The sequence below is a fragment of the Anguilla anguilla genome, chromosome 8 (assembly GCF_013347855.1).
Source record: "Anguilla anguilla isolate fAngAng1 chromosome 8, fAngAng1.pri, whole genome shotgun sequence".
Classification (NCBI taxonomy): Eukaryota; Metazoa; Chordata; class Actinopteri; order Anguilliformes; family Anguillidae; genus Anguilla; species Anguilla anguilla.
Window position 1 is genome coordinate 10,226,815 of NC_049208.1, and position 16,142 is coordinate 10,242,956.

The 16,142-nt window shown below is 45.8% G+C and overlaps 1 protein-coding gene across 4 annotated transcripts in view; it reads left to right on the forward strand.

The window, feature by feature from the left end:
* LOC118234279 (amphiphysin-like) overlaps positions 1-16,142 on the forward strand; it is a 58,361-nt gene that overhangs the window by 10,149 nt on the left and 32,070 nt on the right. For all 4 annotated transcript variants that reach the window (XM_035430706.1, XM_035430708.1, XM_035430710.1 and 1 more), the window contains exons 2-6: positions 2,343-2,423; positions 10,333-10,387; positions 10,840-10,934; positions 13,469-13,564; positions 14,904-15,011. In XM_035430706.1, coding sequence (XP_035286597.1) covers positions 2,343-2,423; positions 10,333-10,387; positions 10,840-10,934; positions 13,469-13,564; positions 14,904-15,011 — 435 coding nt within the window. The remainder of the gene's footprint in view (positions 1-2,342; positions 2,424-10,332; positions 10,388-10,839; positions 10,935-13,468; positions 13,565-14,903; positions 15,012-16,142) is intronic.

The window sequence follows — 16,142 nt, forward strand, 5'->3', positions numbered from 1 at the left end:
TACCCGGGACTCCTTCCAACAACCACCCCCCCCCCCCACCCCCCATTGCGATGGGTTGGAGTTGTCCTTGAAGTCAAGCCTGCCCTTGTCTTCAAAGCCTTAGGGCCTGGTCCACTAAGACCTTCAGCATGTGCAAAACCTTTTAGCACACGCAAAACTAACAACACAACCAGCGAATTGGTGCAAAACCAATAGTCATCGGTTGTGTAATTAGCTTGTGCTAAAAGGTTCCGCATGTGCTGAAGGTCTTAGTAAATCAGGCCCTTCAAAAATGGCCTACGTTTAGACCAGGGCCTAGGATGCTATCATGTTCGTTCTGGCTGCTTTGAGATTTCACGGTGGGTCAGTCATTTTGTCCACTCGTGTCACGGGCCAGTGATGAAGCGGCGCTGTGATGGAATGGTCTTACGTTTGTCGCTGCTTCCGGGAGCCAACGCGGGGAAGACGCCCGGAGGTTATTTATAGAAGCCTCTTTTCAGCACGTCAGCCAGCAACTTCAACCCCCCATTCACGTTCCCTCCTTTGGATCACAGTGCTGATCTTACGCCATGACCGCTGGGATGAATATTTAATTTAGATTTTAGACAGAAACATTTGGAAACTGATCTTCTGTTATAACCCAACAAGGAGTGTGTTTCTCATACCTCTATATTATTTCCCCACACAGGCATAATTAAAATTCCTCCAGCTCACAAATTCTGTTCTTGTTTCACAATATGAGTTTCATTCAACATTAATCAGATTTGCCAAAGCCCATAATGTCAATTTGCCTGCCGCAGAAGAACAGCTATGCCTGTTTTTAGCCTCTTTTTTTAACCTTCCACTGAATTAACACACTCTAGTGGCAGTAATACAAGCTCATTTGTGTGAAATATGAATTGTAGATGAATTGAATTGCCATGCAGATTGACACGGGGGGACTGGTGTTGAAAGTACGTGTGCTCATTTATTATTATTCTTAGACGTAACAGACCTCCTTATCCAGAGTGTGCTCTTGTGTCTGGGTGCGATGTGATTGGTTCTGTCACCGTGAGCTGAGACCCGCCCCTTTTAAACACCATGGGCTGCCTGCACACGCATCAGGGCTTTGGGCCCGTTAAGACTCCGTGGTGTACTGTAAGGACAGGACGCGTGCAACACGAAATCTTATCAACCGTGACCGGACTGACAGGATGCGGTGACCACTCTCTCCCCCCAACCCCCCCCCCCCACCCCCCCCCCCCCCATACCGTCAGGCCGTGCCATTATTGATTTTTACTCCCACAATGCACCGGGAGAAGAGTGATTAATATACGCTCCGGGAGGCTCGAGGTCCCCTTTGCCGCTGACTCACCGCCGAGGGGCCGCTGCAGATAGAACCCGCGATTAGTCATGCGCCACCCGGCCGCCAAACTCTCACTGAGGTTAGAGGAGCGGAAACGCCGAACCTACAGGAAGTGAGGCGCTTCGGAATTACGTGGCGATTCGGAGAAAAGGTGCATGCTGTGGTGAGGTTACAGAGGTTGAAGTTCAATGAGTGAGAACAAAAAAATAACGTATTGGTATCTGTAAAGGAATTTATATTTAGGCTGCGCTGGGAGTATTGAATATCAGCACCACAGCAAAGAACCATGGGTAAATACCTATTTTGCATCCCATTTGAAAAAACAATCCTGTCAATGCATCCATTTTGCTCTGCAGTCTTCATCTTCACAAAAGCCACAATTTATTAATACCCGCATTGCTGCTTGTGTCAGTTAAGGACTGCAGGAGACCTAACCAGACTACACACGGAATATTTCTTGAAATAGATCGAGCCCATAGTGTTGAGAGGAGAGGCATGGTTTAGCCCCTGGCATTGTCACTAGACAGTTGCATGAAAGTGTCAACAAGTTACTACATCACCAAGAACATCCCAGTGAGCAAAAGCTGGAATGTTGACATCTAGAGGGCTGGAAGTCTAGGTCGAGGTATGTTTTGACATACTGTAAACAGACTGGGATAACACCAATATTGCTCAGGTTTTACCTGGAAATAACCTGGCTATGCCCCAGTCAGCTAGAAAACTTTCACTTATAAACCAAAAGTAACCATCTTTTTCAGCTGAACGACTTGACTTTTCACTGAAATTTCACCACAGAAATATTTACTGGGATGTGATGAAGGTAGTACATTGTTCTTCTTTTTGTAAAGTACAGAGATGTTATGGTGGAATTACAGAGCTCTTTCATGTACCAATGCCTTTTTCGGATCAGTAATATGTAACCAGTTTCAGTTTTACTGTAAGGAGGGTTTTTTTCCCAGAGGAGAAAGTGTTTTTTGTTTCTTTTAGGCGTCTTATCTATTTCTGCATCTTATTCCAGGTACTGCAGAAACTCGGGAAGGCTGACGAGACGAAAGATGAGCAGTTTGAACAGTGCGTCCAGAACTTCAAGAGGCAGGAGGTAAGACCTCTGTCACAGGCATCGACTCGTAATGTCTTGTTTGGCCGGAATGCATCTGACTCCGCCTCCAGTACTCAAATAACAAATTATTGTTTTTTTTTTGTTTATTAAGATTTGCTCAAATTCAGCTCACCGCTGCCACCAGCATTCCTGTTGGGCATAATTCCTGTCTGGCGGGAAATGCTGGGACGCTGTGTGTTTGATCCCTAGAGCAGGCTTTTATAGCAGGCTTTGATGATCTGTTCAGATTAAACAAGGCCGTCCCAAAATGGAAGCGCTAGCCAGAATGTAGGTCAGCTCTGAACAGGATTTTTCTGAACAAGAATTCCTTCAAAAAAGGTCTAGCATCGTGCATGATAAAAACAATAGGTCATGAAGAAATTATATTAGTATTGAAGCCATTATTTATATGTTGTTATTATTATATGTGTATTCTTATCTGAATATAATTTGGACAAATATTAACATTTTATTTAAGGGTACGTTTGAGCAACAGAATGTGTGATTCCTCATTGGCTCAGTAGCAGGTTCAGGCCTGGTTGTTTGGATGGCAAAGCTCTACTCTCGATCCCACATCCGTTATGGCAGATCAAATTCCCAGCTAGCTTACTTCCATGTTCCTGCCTCAGCCTGTTTCCTTCCAGTCTGACGTTATTCCTGGTGCTTCTCACAGAAATATTATTTAAAGGCACCCGCTGTAGCTCTGCAACTCTGTTTCACCTTAGAAAAAAAAGTGTTTATAAATCTGCGTTTGATGAGCATCCAAGGAAACAGTTTTTTCCAAAAAAAAATTCAGCTAAAACTTCAGCGGAAGCTCTAGTCAGGCACACATGCTATCAGTCCCAAGTTCAGGCCCTCTTTAAGTGCAGAGATTCACACAGGTCTGCTCAGTTTGGATGGAGGAGAGGCCTCTGTATTGATAGATGGCGGCAGAATAAGAACACCTGGGGCTGTGTGTGTGCTGACAGTATGAGAGAACTGTCCACTTAGAAATCCGCTGGTTTCTTTCGGCCGTTGGAATCCGCCACGATTGTGGCTGTTACAGTTAGCAGGCATTTCATATCAGCTTTCTCTGTGTGGTCATCAGTGGGGATTGTTTGGAACTGCTACGTTTCCATGGTGGCATTGTTGTCATTGAAGCTCCAAACAAATTATCTCAAATTGCTGAGGGTGAGGAGGTCAAGTAGACTGGTAGATTTGATAAATCACAGTTTAATGGTTTGATTGAATAAAAAAAGAAAAAGGAATTTTATTTTTCAGCTTTCCACAGGAAGTGACCAAAAAAAATATATATTCAGAATGGTGTATGCTGTACCTCCTGATGTATCAGTGCATCGTTTTTAAACCTTGTGGCTATCCCTGGGTATAATTCATGCAAAACTCTGTATTACGTGATGAAGAACTGTCACAGACTGGGCGTCCTTGCGGTTTTCGTTCTATCTGAAATATTTACCCGTGTTGAGGAAGCGCAAGCGAGCCGCTCTTTTGTGTTCTCCTCCCTGCTCACGGTGTTTACAGGCCGGGATTATCCGGCTGTGGCCCGGCGCCGCTAACGCGGCCTGAAATGGCCGCGCGCGTACGAGTCCCAGACGGACAGCTGTCAATCAGCCAGCGTCTGCGGAGGCGGGAGGGAAGGAGGGGCGGGCCATGGGGGGAGGGGAGCGGAGGAGAGGAGAGAAGCAGCGACGACGCGGGCGCGAAAGGAGCGTGAGAGAAAATGAAAGGAGGAATGAAAATGAAAGGAGGAAAGAGGAAGGAGAGCGGAGGAGGAGGAGGAGACGCCAGCGTTACAGATGCAGCATCGAGTTGGATAAGAGCCAGGAAATCTGGCAGCGCATTTTAAAATGAGATCGTTTATACCGGCTTTTCCGCACTTTGTACCTAAATAAATACGTATAAATATATGCAGAATTTGGTTTTATCCACATGATATGCATTTTTCCCCACAGAAATGCATATTCATTTAACGGGCATATGTTAGCATTTTCGGCACTGCTAATTCCTGTTCCCCTAATCAGTCTTCCAGATGTGAGAAAAAGATGGAGAAAACCTAATCATGGATTTCCTCTCTGATCACACTTCTGCTGTCAGTGTAGAATGTGTTTTCACGCTGCCGCTCCCCTTCCTTCCTGATGACAGGACGTTGCCGGGAGATAAGCCCTTCCCCCACATTGAGCCACACTTCTTATGCTTGTGCTGTACAATGTACAGTGAAACAGGGAAACTCAGGACTGGATTCAGACATTCTTCTTCTTCTTCTTCCTGTTTTTCTTCTTTTCTTCTTCTTCATGTTTTTGTTTTTCCTGTTCTCGTTCTTCTAGTTTTTGTTCTTCTTCCAGTTTTGTCTTCTTGTTCTTCTTCTTCCTGTGCCTGCTTCTTGTTCATCTTTTCCCTCTTTTTGGAGTCATCTCATCTAAATATATCAGTCAGATAGAAACCCAGTTTCTTGCAAAACTGATGTTGACACGAGTTGTGCTCCGTGATCCGTGATTTCTTGCTATTGTTATTGTGATGCGTTATTGTGTTGTGAACTGACTTTGATGCATGAGCTTCTATTTCTTTCTATTTCTTTCCACCAATTAATCAGCCTTCACCTCCTTCTCTTCTGTTTACAGCATTTACAGACATAAACAGGAATTAATTCGGAAATAAAGGAATATGAGTGTGCTAAAGAAGTACCTTAAAGTCCTTAAAACCCCAGCGTATGCAGGGCATTCTGCAAATCTTGGTTTAGAGGTAGGCTATTTCTTTTAGCAAACTCATGTGTGGAGCGGGGAAAGGCAATATAATCCGGCAGTCTCCGACTGTCCTTTCTAATCCTGATTAGAGTAGCTTTATCTGCCCAGGAGAGCCCTCCACTGCTCCCGGCTCCCCCGAGGAAGCTGTAAACCCCATTACCCTAATCAGGTCTGGTGACATCTCAGGATTATTACTGCTGGGAAAGCAGAGGGAAGAGAAGAAAAAAAAAAAACAACAACCGTCACTCCGTCATCTTTTGAATCTGGAATCCACAGGATGGATTCTGTTGGTCCTGACTAGCTTGTAGCTTTTAGCTGCCAGTTTATCTGCTCAGAACTAATAGCTGCTCTGGTGATACCACATGGTCCATCTGTTCCCCTCTTTCCCAGATGCTCGTTAAACCTTTGTGGAGCAGGTTTTTTTGGAATGTTTTTTTTTTTTTTTTCAAAATTTGAAATGGTCTAGAACTCCATTGCTTCCATTTGGTGATTGTTACATCAACATTAGAATGTTCAAGAACATGCTAATCACATATTTATTGCTAGCCTTTTAAAGGGTCACCCCGATGGAATGTTTTCACATGAGGGTGAGCTCTTTGCAGTGTGGCTTCACACTTGCTTTGTGAATCCTGTCTGAATGCATTAGTTGTTACCCAGACCATGTTTGTTGTGCCCATACCCCCTGAGCAGGGTCTGTTTAAGAGTTGTGTGATAGTGACGAATGAGACATAGCTGACATAGGCCCAGTGGGCGTGGCCTAATACATCTTTACCATGGTTTTTCTCAGAGAGGGCAGCACTGTACGCTAGCCATTTCCCTGGCCTGATGATGTGTATGGTGACAAGCATGCTCTAAACTGAGAAAATGTATGTCAGAATGTGTGTTAGAAAACGTGTGCAGATTTAGATTCAGTACTTGTGTGAACGCCTTTCTGACAAGAGCTAACCAAGATAATTTCTTTGGTTGGATGTTTTTTTGCTTGCTTAATGTCCAAGGCATTGGAAAAAAAATAATACAATGATGATGACATACTTTGGTACTACACTGTTAGAAGAAATGGTACGGTAGTAGTTTTTGTTCTCTGAGGTACGATACTTACTCAATGTTTGTACCTATACAATATACTAATATAGAAGATTAAAGGGAAGAATCTGTGTACTTTTGAGCTCACTGCCCCAGTGACAAGCCATTGTACTCCTATAGGTACAATTTTCGCACATTTTGTTCTGACAGTGTAGCGTCAGAAGGATTCAGAAATACAGGCACTGTTTATTTTCTTCTGTAAATAAATGTCTGACTGTCACTTCGTTATTGTGGCGAGCGTTAATTAATCAGCATCACGAGGCCCATCTGCCGGGTGGGTGATTGACATATCCGACCGAGCTCTCTTTTTACCGCTGTAATAATGTCAGATGCTCGTCATTTCAAACCCTGAATCAGAGGATCACGGCCGTGCTGAAATTACGCTTTTTTTCTCGAGGCGTCGGAAGCTGCTGAGGTCTGCTAATATGGTAAATGGACTGCATTTATATAGCGCTTTTATCCAAAGCGCTTTACAATTGATGCCTCTCATTCGCCAGAGCAGTTAGGGGTTAGGTGTCTTGCTCAAGGACACTTCGACATGCCCAGGGCGGGGTTTGAACCGGCAACCCTCCGACTGCCAGACAATCGGTCTTACCTCCTGAGCTATGTCGCCCCAGAATGACAGCGTAATAATCTCTCTGGGAACGTAGTGTAGGGCAGACCTCTCGAACGGTAAAGAACACAACGGGGGGCCGTGTGCAGAAACTCCCACGCCAACATGACAGATCCAGCCAACATCGATTTGAACTTTTAGCGACGACATGCTAGCATGAATGAACGACTGTGTCAGCTATTTCCGAAGCCCATTGGCCCAGTGTCATTGTGGGCACCCTTTGGTTTCTACACCCCCTCCATCCTGCTCCCCACCACTTATGTCCTCCTGCCCGTTACCTTGGCAGAGTCATGCAAGCTTCCCAATTCACTGCCCTACAGTTTCCACTTCCGTCTGTGTATTATGAAGAGACTGACTCACTAGGTAAAATTTGGCCGTTTCATCAGAGCTTGTATTAATGTAGGTAAGTCAACGGCTCAATGCCACACTCGAGTTCTACACCTTCCTTTGTGTCGCGTGGAATGTTCCGGGCCTCTCTGAGCTTTGCTTTTGCCGTATGGGTGATTGTGATCCCCCACCAGACCAGGGTACAACCTATGGTGCCAAAAATCTGGTAAAGCGGCGGTTGAGTACTGAGCAACATTGGGGGCAAGTATGAAATAGATCAGTTTTGTGCCAAGCAGGTGGCCCCTGAAATGGCCGTCAAGTTTGTCAACTGTAACATATATGGCTGACAAGGGCTTTCTTGTACATTGAACTAATCATTTCAGAAATAACTTAAATTCAATCATTTTCATATCATTTTCCATTTAGGTATCTTCAATAATAATCACTGTTCTGTGATAAACTGGTCAGTATATTTTATTTTAGGAAACAGTCCTGGATTCTTTTTTTTATTTTGGAACAGAATTGCATTGCTTGTTAATGCTTAAACTTCCCCTCAGTGCAGTTAATGTGCATACAGTACCCAGCCATTAAGTAGTCAATAGCCCAGCGCTCCACCTCCCTCCAGTACCACTCAAACATGTTGCTTGTTAAATTTACCCCTGCATCTTCCCAGGAAGTCCCACTGTGAGAAGTTTCCTTCTTCCAAGTATTTGAACACACAATCGTCTGATCCTGAACCCAGCAGAGTAACTGCCACTTCACAGAACTTAAACTAATCCAAAGTTTGAAGAGCTTTTTTTTTTAAGGATTAAGTGATCCATTTTAATGAAGTAAATCATAAATAATAATAATAATACATTTATTTTATATAGCGCTTTTCGCAGTCTCAAAGACGCTTTACGACACAGAGAAATCAAGGAAACAATCAACAAAAGAAACCAGGGTACAAGCATAATTAAATTTTGAATTAAAAATTAAATTTCAAATAGATAAATTATATTACAGAAGAGAGGTTTGAACTCTGACCTCTCTGCTGTTATAGGCCAAGTCCCTTTGTTGATGCTGGGGAGCGGTTTCAACACCCAGCCCGTGGATGCACGTTATGCATGCTGGCAGGGTCTCAGAGGATGCGGAGGTGTTCTTTGAATGCTAATCAGTTGTCATTGGAATGTTGCACGCTGTGAGATGCATTTATATACGATTGCCTTACCGCAGCTGACAAAATTGCAGTTTCTTTGGAATTGACTCCATTCCTGGCTAATTGCCCACAAGATATTTCGCACACAGAAAGTAAGAGCCAGATATGTATTCAGATCCATTTAACCCGGGGCAATTATGTTGGGAGAAGACAAAACAGCATATTTTATTTTATTTTTTAAACAACTTGAGTATCATTGATTTTGAATTCTGGTTTGAGCCTGCATAGTCACTGTATTGTTACCACTACCTATTGCAGTCATTGGCTGATTTCACTGCCTGTAAGCACACAGTATGATAGCAGAGAGCTAATGCCAATTAGAGGAGAGAGCTGTCATCGCTCGCTGATGACAGCTGTCAGCCTGGGTGCACCTGGCGTACTGTTGGGCGGAGCTGAACGAAGCTGGCCCCTCTATCCCTGGAGCAAAGCCAACTGTGCTCTGCGCAAGAGTCTGGTCTCCCAGTCACAGCCACGGATAACACAATAGAGACACGACAGCTGTGATGGCCTCCCTACGCATGTGAAACAGACGACTTCCTGTTGGCGTTGGCTCCTCTCTGTTTGCCCCCGGCGAGATGACGTCACAGCTGCCTTATCCATATTTATTGTCGGCTAATGAATAACCCGGGGTCGTGACATCACCTGCCGCGTCTGTGGTCAGTGCAAGCGCCTCTGCATTCTGAGTAGTGCATCGTCTACGTTTTTATTATTCTTATCGCATAGCGGGGAGAAGCACGCGATGTCATGTTTATGCGGTTGAATTATGGGTTCTAGTCTGAAGCCATCAAGCCGAGTTGCATAAACGTATGATAAAATGCCATGCTAATAACAATGCAAGCAGTGTTCTGTTTATAATTCAGTGGGCGGAGTGAAGAAAGCGGTCGCTGGCAGATTCATTTGCTCCTGTCTAGCAGGCCTGAGCTATCTCTTCAGGCCAAAGCTGCCCAGTTAGAGATTTATATTCTACTTAAGGACAGCAGCATTCTTATTCTTTTTAATAAAAGGCTGGTGTCAGTGTGTTTTGTCCATGTGGTCAGATGTAATTGAGCAAATAGCTACATTTTCTGACGTTTGGCTCTTCCTTATTTTCACTGCGTACGGCAAGGATTTCCTTTTGGGTTTTTGTAATGTGAGCAAAGTTTTATAAATATAGACCTAATGTAAATTATATTAATCTGTGAGACAAGATCTGTGACTACTTGATCAGCAGCCGCGTGTGTGTTTAATTAGGATTTTATTATGTCATGTTTGTCATGTGATTATAAGCCACATCTATCCGGGTGAGTAGTCATGTGACCTAAAACCTTGGATGTACAGCAGGCAACATCAGAGTGCCTCTTTAAACCAAACTGGATTCTGCTGTGACTATTTGTAATTCACTTCCTGTTGAAATGTGCTAATGTCTCAATTGTGTTTCATGCGAAGTCGCATTTTTTAAACTCAGCTTTCCCATTAGATATTCTAGAATTAACCATTTAGCATTTCTGCATAGAAAGCAGAAAATGCCAGGTTCTGACAGGCAGGATTACGCTGCAACTCAGCAGTCCTTTCGGTACTTGTGACTTTTATTTATTTTTATACAGCTTTCAGGACCTGGGACAGCAGTGGCCGGCCTCTATTGCTGGTGTAATTTCAGCACCATGGACAGCTATTGTGGCTGTTGCACAATAGAGTGCTTGGTTGCAGCTGCTCTCTTTTTGATAAGGCCATTTCAGGACTTCAGTGCAGGGAGAACATTGTATAGCTATTCAAGAGAACTCTATGTTCAAATGCAGTATTTGAACACCCGCCTTCTTTCTTGTCTTGTGTGACTGTTACATTCAATGTAACTTAAAAAATCAGTTGAATTACTTCCACATTCAGGGAAGTCAAAGGTTTTGGAGAATTTCTTTGGGTAAGACAAATGACACTAACAGTTATTCTTCCTCACCCCCTGTGTCTCTTTCACAGTCTGAAGGATCGCGGCTGCAGAGGGAGATGAAGGCGTACCTGGCAGCTGTGAAAGGTGACCCTGATAAGAACACACACACACGCACACACACACAGGCACACACACGCACACACACACGCACGCACACACACACTCACACGCACACACATGCACATGCACACATGCATGCACACATTATACATGAAAATTATACATTATCTATTATAACCAGAAGACAGTAGCTGGAATACTGGTTTTAGAACTTGACTTATGACCAGGTTGCAGGTTTGAATCCAGGGTGGGGATACTTGCTTTACCCTCAGGCATGATCCTATATGAGTATGAGTCACTTCAGTATATATCCAGATAGCATATCTATGTTAATGATCTGTAATACCTATAATGCTTACTGTGTAAGTAAATCTGGATTGTGATGTCATGGACAATAATAATGAGTCCATTGCTGGTCGACTCAGGGAACACCTGAGCCCTTTAACCAATCATAGACCGCGGTTCATGCCCTGCAGGAATGCAGCAGGCCTCCATGAACCTGACCGAGTCGCTGCATGAGGTGTACGAGCCGGACTGGTACGGGAAGGATGACGTCATGACCGTCGGGAAGGTAAAGGCAGCGCGTTCGCGCTCTTCTCCCCTCCTGGGAGCGTCACTGATTCAGGGCCTAGAATTCAGCAGAGCCCCCTTTAGCAGCTCTGCGTTTCAGTGGATGTGGTGTGTTACCTTCAGTCTCCGTGCCTTTGAGTGTAACAGTGAAATCTTTGGCTGGACTGCAACAGCAGGGCCAGCCCTACAAACGCGAATGTCTGTGACTGACTAAGTGAGTGACTGAGTGATCAAGTTACGCCATTGGTCGGCCGTGTTATGAAGTCACACCATTGGTCGGCCGGATCACGTGTGTTAGGTCCAGCCATATACTAGATTTTAACCTGGTCTTGTTTGTTTAGTGCTATTGAAATACAGCTTTTCCAATAGGTCCTGTAAGGGACTGTCATTTAGCATGTGCTTGGTGCAGCTAGTTAGATAGCCGGTACTAACAAAATATTCCTATATTTATTTTATGCTCTTTCCCATTCCCATTGTTTATGTCTTTTTAAATACTACTTTTTTTAAAATAAAATGGATACTGATGATTTTGAAATTTAGGGGTACGGTAGGAGTTTGTCCATGGCTACGATTAGGGCAGGGGGATATTCACATGACATGAAACACAAATGAACTTGTGTTTCATATAAAATACTTTGCAAAGGAATGTATTCATGCGCATAGCTGTCGTGCAACTAATACAGTATAAGGTATTTCCAGAACTCTCCCCATGACCATTTGAAAGATAATCTGTTTCCTGAGTCCACTCGGGTTGAAGGTTGTGGCGGTGAGCAAAGAACATTCCTGAAAGAGGAGCCAGCCTTGGCCGTAAGGAAGGGGGTCGTTTATAACTTTAATATCAGTAGATCCTGTCCCTGGCAGGGCCGGCGGGCTGGATGCGCTCTTATCGATCGGCCTGTGCAGCAGTGCCTCTGCGGCAGGCAGTCGTCCGTGAGTCAGAGCTGGCCTCCAGACGATTTGATCTCCACGGAGCGCGAAAAAAAAACCGACGCCTTTCCGCCAAGAGAGCGTTTAACGGCGCTCGGGGAGCGTCCCGTGGTGGAGGACACTGTTCCGGACTGTCCCGGCCAAGAATTCCGCCCCGAGCTCAAGGGCGAGCGGGCAGACTCCGCGAACAGCCGCATGGAGGGGTTCGCTGCAGTCGGGCGCTTCGGGACCCCCTGCTGTAATGCCCCTAGCGCACGGGACCCCCTGCTGTAATGCCCCTAGCGCACGGGATCCGGCTGAATGCGACGGGACACCGGGTTCCGCTCAATAAGTGACAGAACCATGATGGCTGTGCTCACCATCTAGCAGTTAGCACTGCTACTGCTCAGTAAACAGAGGGGACAAAATTGCGCCTGCTCAGTTTCTGGTGAAGGGGCACTGGTCCTGCTCACCATCTAGCAGTTAGCACTGCTACTGCTCAGTGAAACAGGAGGGGACAAAATTGCACCTGCTCAGTTTCTGGTGAAGAACCACATTGTTCTGCTCACTATCTAGCAGTTAGCACTGGTACTGCTCAGTAAATAGAGGGGACAAAATTGCACCTGCTCAGTTTCTGGTGACGGGGCACTGGCCCTGCTATCTGTCTAGCAGGTAGCATTAGTTCAGCTGTACTGGCAGGAGATTATCTGGTCGCGCACCATTCTCTGTCCCTGAGGCAGGAGTAATGGAGTATTGATGCGCAGGTCAGTGCCGGTGCCAGTGCAGAGTAAGCGATGGCTGCTCAGTTGCATTGGCAGGGATTCGCTCTGGTTTAGCTTCATGCGTTGTGTTGCACATCTTCACTGCTGTGTGTGAGGTTTAAACTGAGCACCGTGCTCCTGTGGGGCCTAGAAAGCACTTTGTCAAAAAGCTTTCAAATGATTGTGAGTTGCGTTGGCTGTGCTGTGCGGCAGGCTACTGCTGCTTAAAAGGTGACATTGTAATGCAAGCCCCTCAGTGGAACATTTAAGCTGTGCTGTAGGCACCTAAAGACCAAGGCCCTCTGGATGGCACGGAGTCTCTTACAAGCCGGCTCTAGGGTGGCCATGTCGCTGTTTGGCAGTAGAATCATTACACCATCGGGTCCCATCGCAACCGCAATAAAATCAAACCACCAGATCTAATTGAGTTAGCCCTTCTGGCGCCGGGGACAGCGCGCTGCTCATCTTGTTCACGGCGCATTAATATCGGGATTGCGATTTGCTCGGTGGCCAGAAGGTCGTTGTTGTGATTCGGTGTGGTCCTGGGAAAAATCCAACCTTTATGAGCCCCATGAATAGCATGCAATGGCAGCCTTTTTTTTTTTTTTTTAAAGCTACGTAGCGTGGGCCATAACAGAACTGCATGCTCTGATTCCCATCTAGAGCCCATCGGCCAGTGTTCAGTGTCTTGTCTTTTTTTATCTGCTACGCTTTTGCAAGAGAACCTCCCAGATCTGTGATATATGTATGACACACCCAGCCCTGCTCTTTTTGTGATTGCCATGTGCCCGTAGCCGTACTGTAAGCCATGCTTATGGATGCCTTTAAGAGTGTGTTTGATGGCGGGTCTCTCCCCTGTTTGCTGCAGAGCTGTGATGCACTCTGGGAGGATTTCCATCAGAAGCTGGTCGACTCGTCCCTCATCACCCTGGACACCTACCTGTCGCAGTTCCCCGACATTAAAGTACTGCAGCGAACGCAGCTCTCCTTCACCTCTCCCTCACGCCTCCTTCTCCTCTCCCTCACCTCTCCCTCTCTCCTTCCTCACCTGTGCCTCACTCCTCCCTCACCTCTCCCTCACTCCTCCCTGACCCCTCCACTCACAGTCCACTCCTCCCCCTCTTAGTGCTGAGTCCACCCCTCCCCTTCTTACCGCTCAGTCCACCCCTCCCCCTCTTACCGCCCAGTCCACCCCTCCCCCTCTTACCGCCCAGTCCACCCCTCCCCCTTCTACCACCCAGTCCAACCCTCCCCACCACACAGTCCACCCCTCCCCCTCAGTCCACCCCTCCCTTTCTTACCGCTCAGTCCACCCCTCCCCCTCTTACCACCCAGTCCACCCCTCCCCCTCTTACCACTCAGTCCACCCCTCCCCCTCTTACCGCCCAGTCCACCCCTCCCCCTCTTACCGCTCAGTCCACCCCCCCACCACCCTGTCCACCCCTCCCCCTCCTACCACCCAGTCCACCCCTCCCCCTCTTACCGCCCAGTCCACCCCTCCCCCTCTTACCGCTCAGTCCACCCCCCCCCACCACCCAGTCCACCCCTCCCCCTCTTACCACTCAGTCCACCCCTCCCCCTCTTACCGCTCAGTCCACCCCTCCCCCTCTTACCACCCAGTCCACCCCTCCCCCTCTTACCGCCCAGTCCACCCCTCCCCCTCTTACCGCCCAGTCCACCCCTCCCCCTCTTACCGCTCAGTCCACCCTTCCCCCTCTTTTTGTGTAGGAGTGAACCTGAGTGCATCCTGGCCTACTTCCTGTCAGATTCTTCCCTTTGAGAAATACCTGCTGCTGTGTCCAGCCCCTAAAGTCGCTAAATCTAGGTCTCTAGGCCTTGTTTGAAAACAAAGGGGAAGAGACAGGAAATTCAGGCAATTGTCTTCTGAGCAGAGTTAGCTAACTGCTGCTTGTGACTGGTGTTTCACTTCTTAGGAGGTGAAACAAAGTACAGATTGCTAAAAATAAATAACCATTGAATTATTGCCAAAACACCCCTGTAAACTATTCCTTACCCTTTACAATATCTTCAGTGCAGGAAATATTAGCTTGAATGTGTAAGGAGAGGATTAGACCATGTGATAACCTTGAGCTGTACCAATACATGGGTGCACTATAATCTGATTTATATGATAGGATAAGTTATGCTGTGCTCAGGTTACTGCAAAGGTTAGGGAGGTGTGTACCTCCAAGGTTGTAGGTTTGATTCCCAGGTGAAGTATTGCCAGTTGTACCCTTGTATTTGAACAGCTTCAGTGAATATCCGGCTTTGCTGACGCTGCTCGTTTCTCGGTTCGCTCACAGACTCGCGTTTCGAAGAGGAGCAGGAAGCTCATCGACTACGACAGCGCCCGACACCATTTAGAGACCCTGCAGGCTTCCACCATAAGAAATGACCGTAAACTTTCCAAGGTATGATTTTTCATCTGAGAAAAGGAGTCGATGCAATGCTGACATTGTGATGCTTGTGATTTTAAGGCTGTCCATTTTTATAGTTACTATACGCACACAGACACACGTACTGTGGTTAAATTGGACATTGAGAAAACACCCCCCAATAGAAATATATAAAAATTATATTAATTATACTTTGCTTCTCATCATTTTACCATAGATTTTTCACCTTCACCGCATAATGGAAATTAATTCCTTTCAAATATGTCCTTGTGCTTATGTTTGCGCCAGCAAATTCATTTAATTGATTTATTTCATATATAAAATGCCAATATTTTGAGTTTATGGGTTATATTTAGATCATGCCGTGTGTTTGGAGCCTATTTAAAAGCACATTATCTCAGATATGAATATCCCCGTCCTCGATTTCAGTCTGTTGCAGAATTGATCGGAAGAAAGTGAAGGCTAGCAGTGGTTTCTCCCTGCAGCACGGAGAAATATTACCAGAGGCCTTAAAGTGCTCCAGTTCAAAGCAAATTCACTGAAATTCATTTAGGATTAGACCCCACAGTCGACTCGCTGCGGTGCAAAGACAGTTATTTAGAACAGTGGTGCACACAGGCAGTGGCAAGTGTAGTATAAATGGGTAAGGAGCTGGTCTTAACCTGCATTGCTTCAGTACACGTCCAGTTGTATAAGTGGATGCAATGTAAATGCCATGTAAAAAAAATAATAAGTTGTGTAAGTCGCTCTGGATAAGAGCATTCGCCTAATGCCTGTAATGTAACGTAATGTAACGTAATGTAATGTAATGTAATGTAATGTAACGTAATGTAATGTAATGTAATGTAATGGGGCCCAATCATGTGCGGTGGAGGGCTGAGATTGTGCAGTTTTCATTACAACCAATCGCTACCCCCTGCTGATTTCACTAACACACCTTCACCCACAGAAGAGGGAAGTAATTTGGGAAATCAGCCGGTGAAGTGGGTTGGTCGGAATAAAACCTGGTGCGTGATTAGGCACCACTGATTTAGGACACTTACACATAAGTACGCTCCTCTCCTGTTCCCTGGCACCTCCAGTATTAATTCAGCACATAATTCTTGACTCTGAAACGGCACCAGATGAGCAGATGGTGTCTAGGCC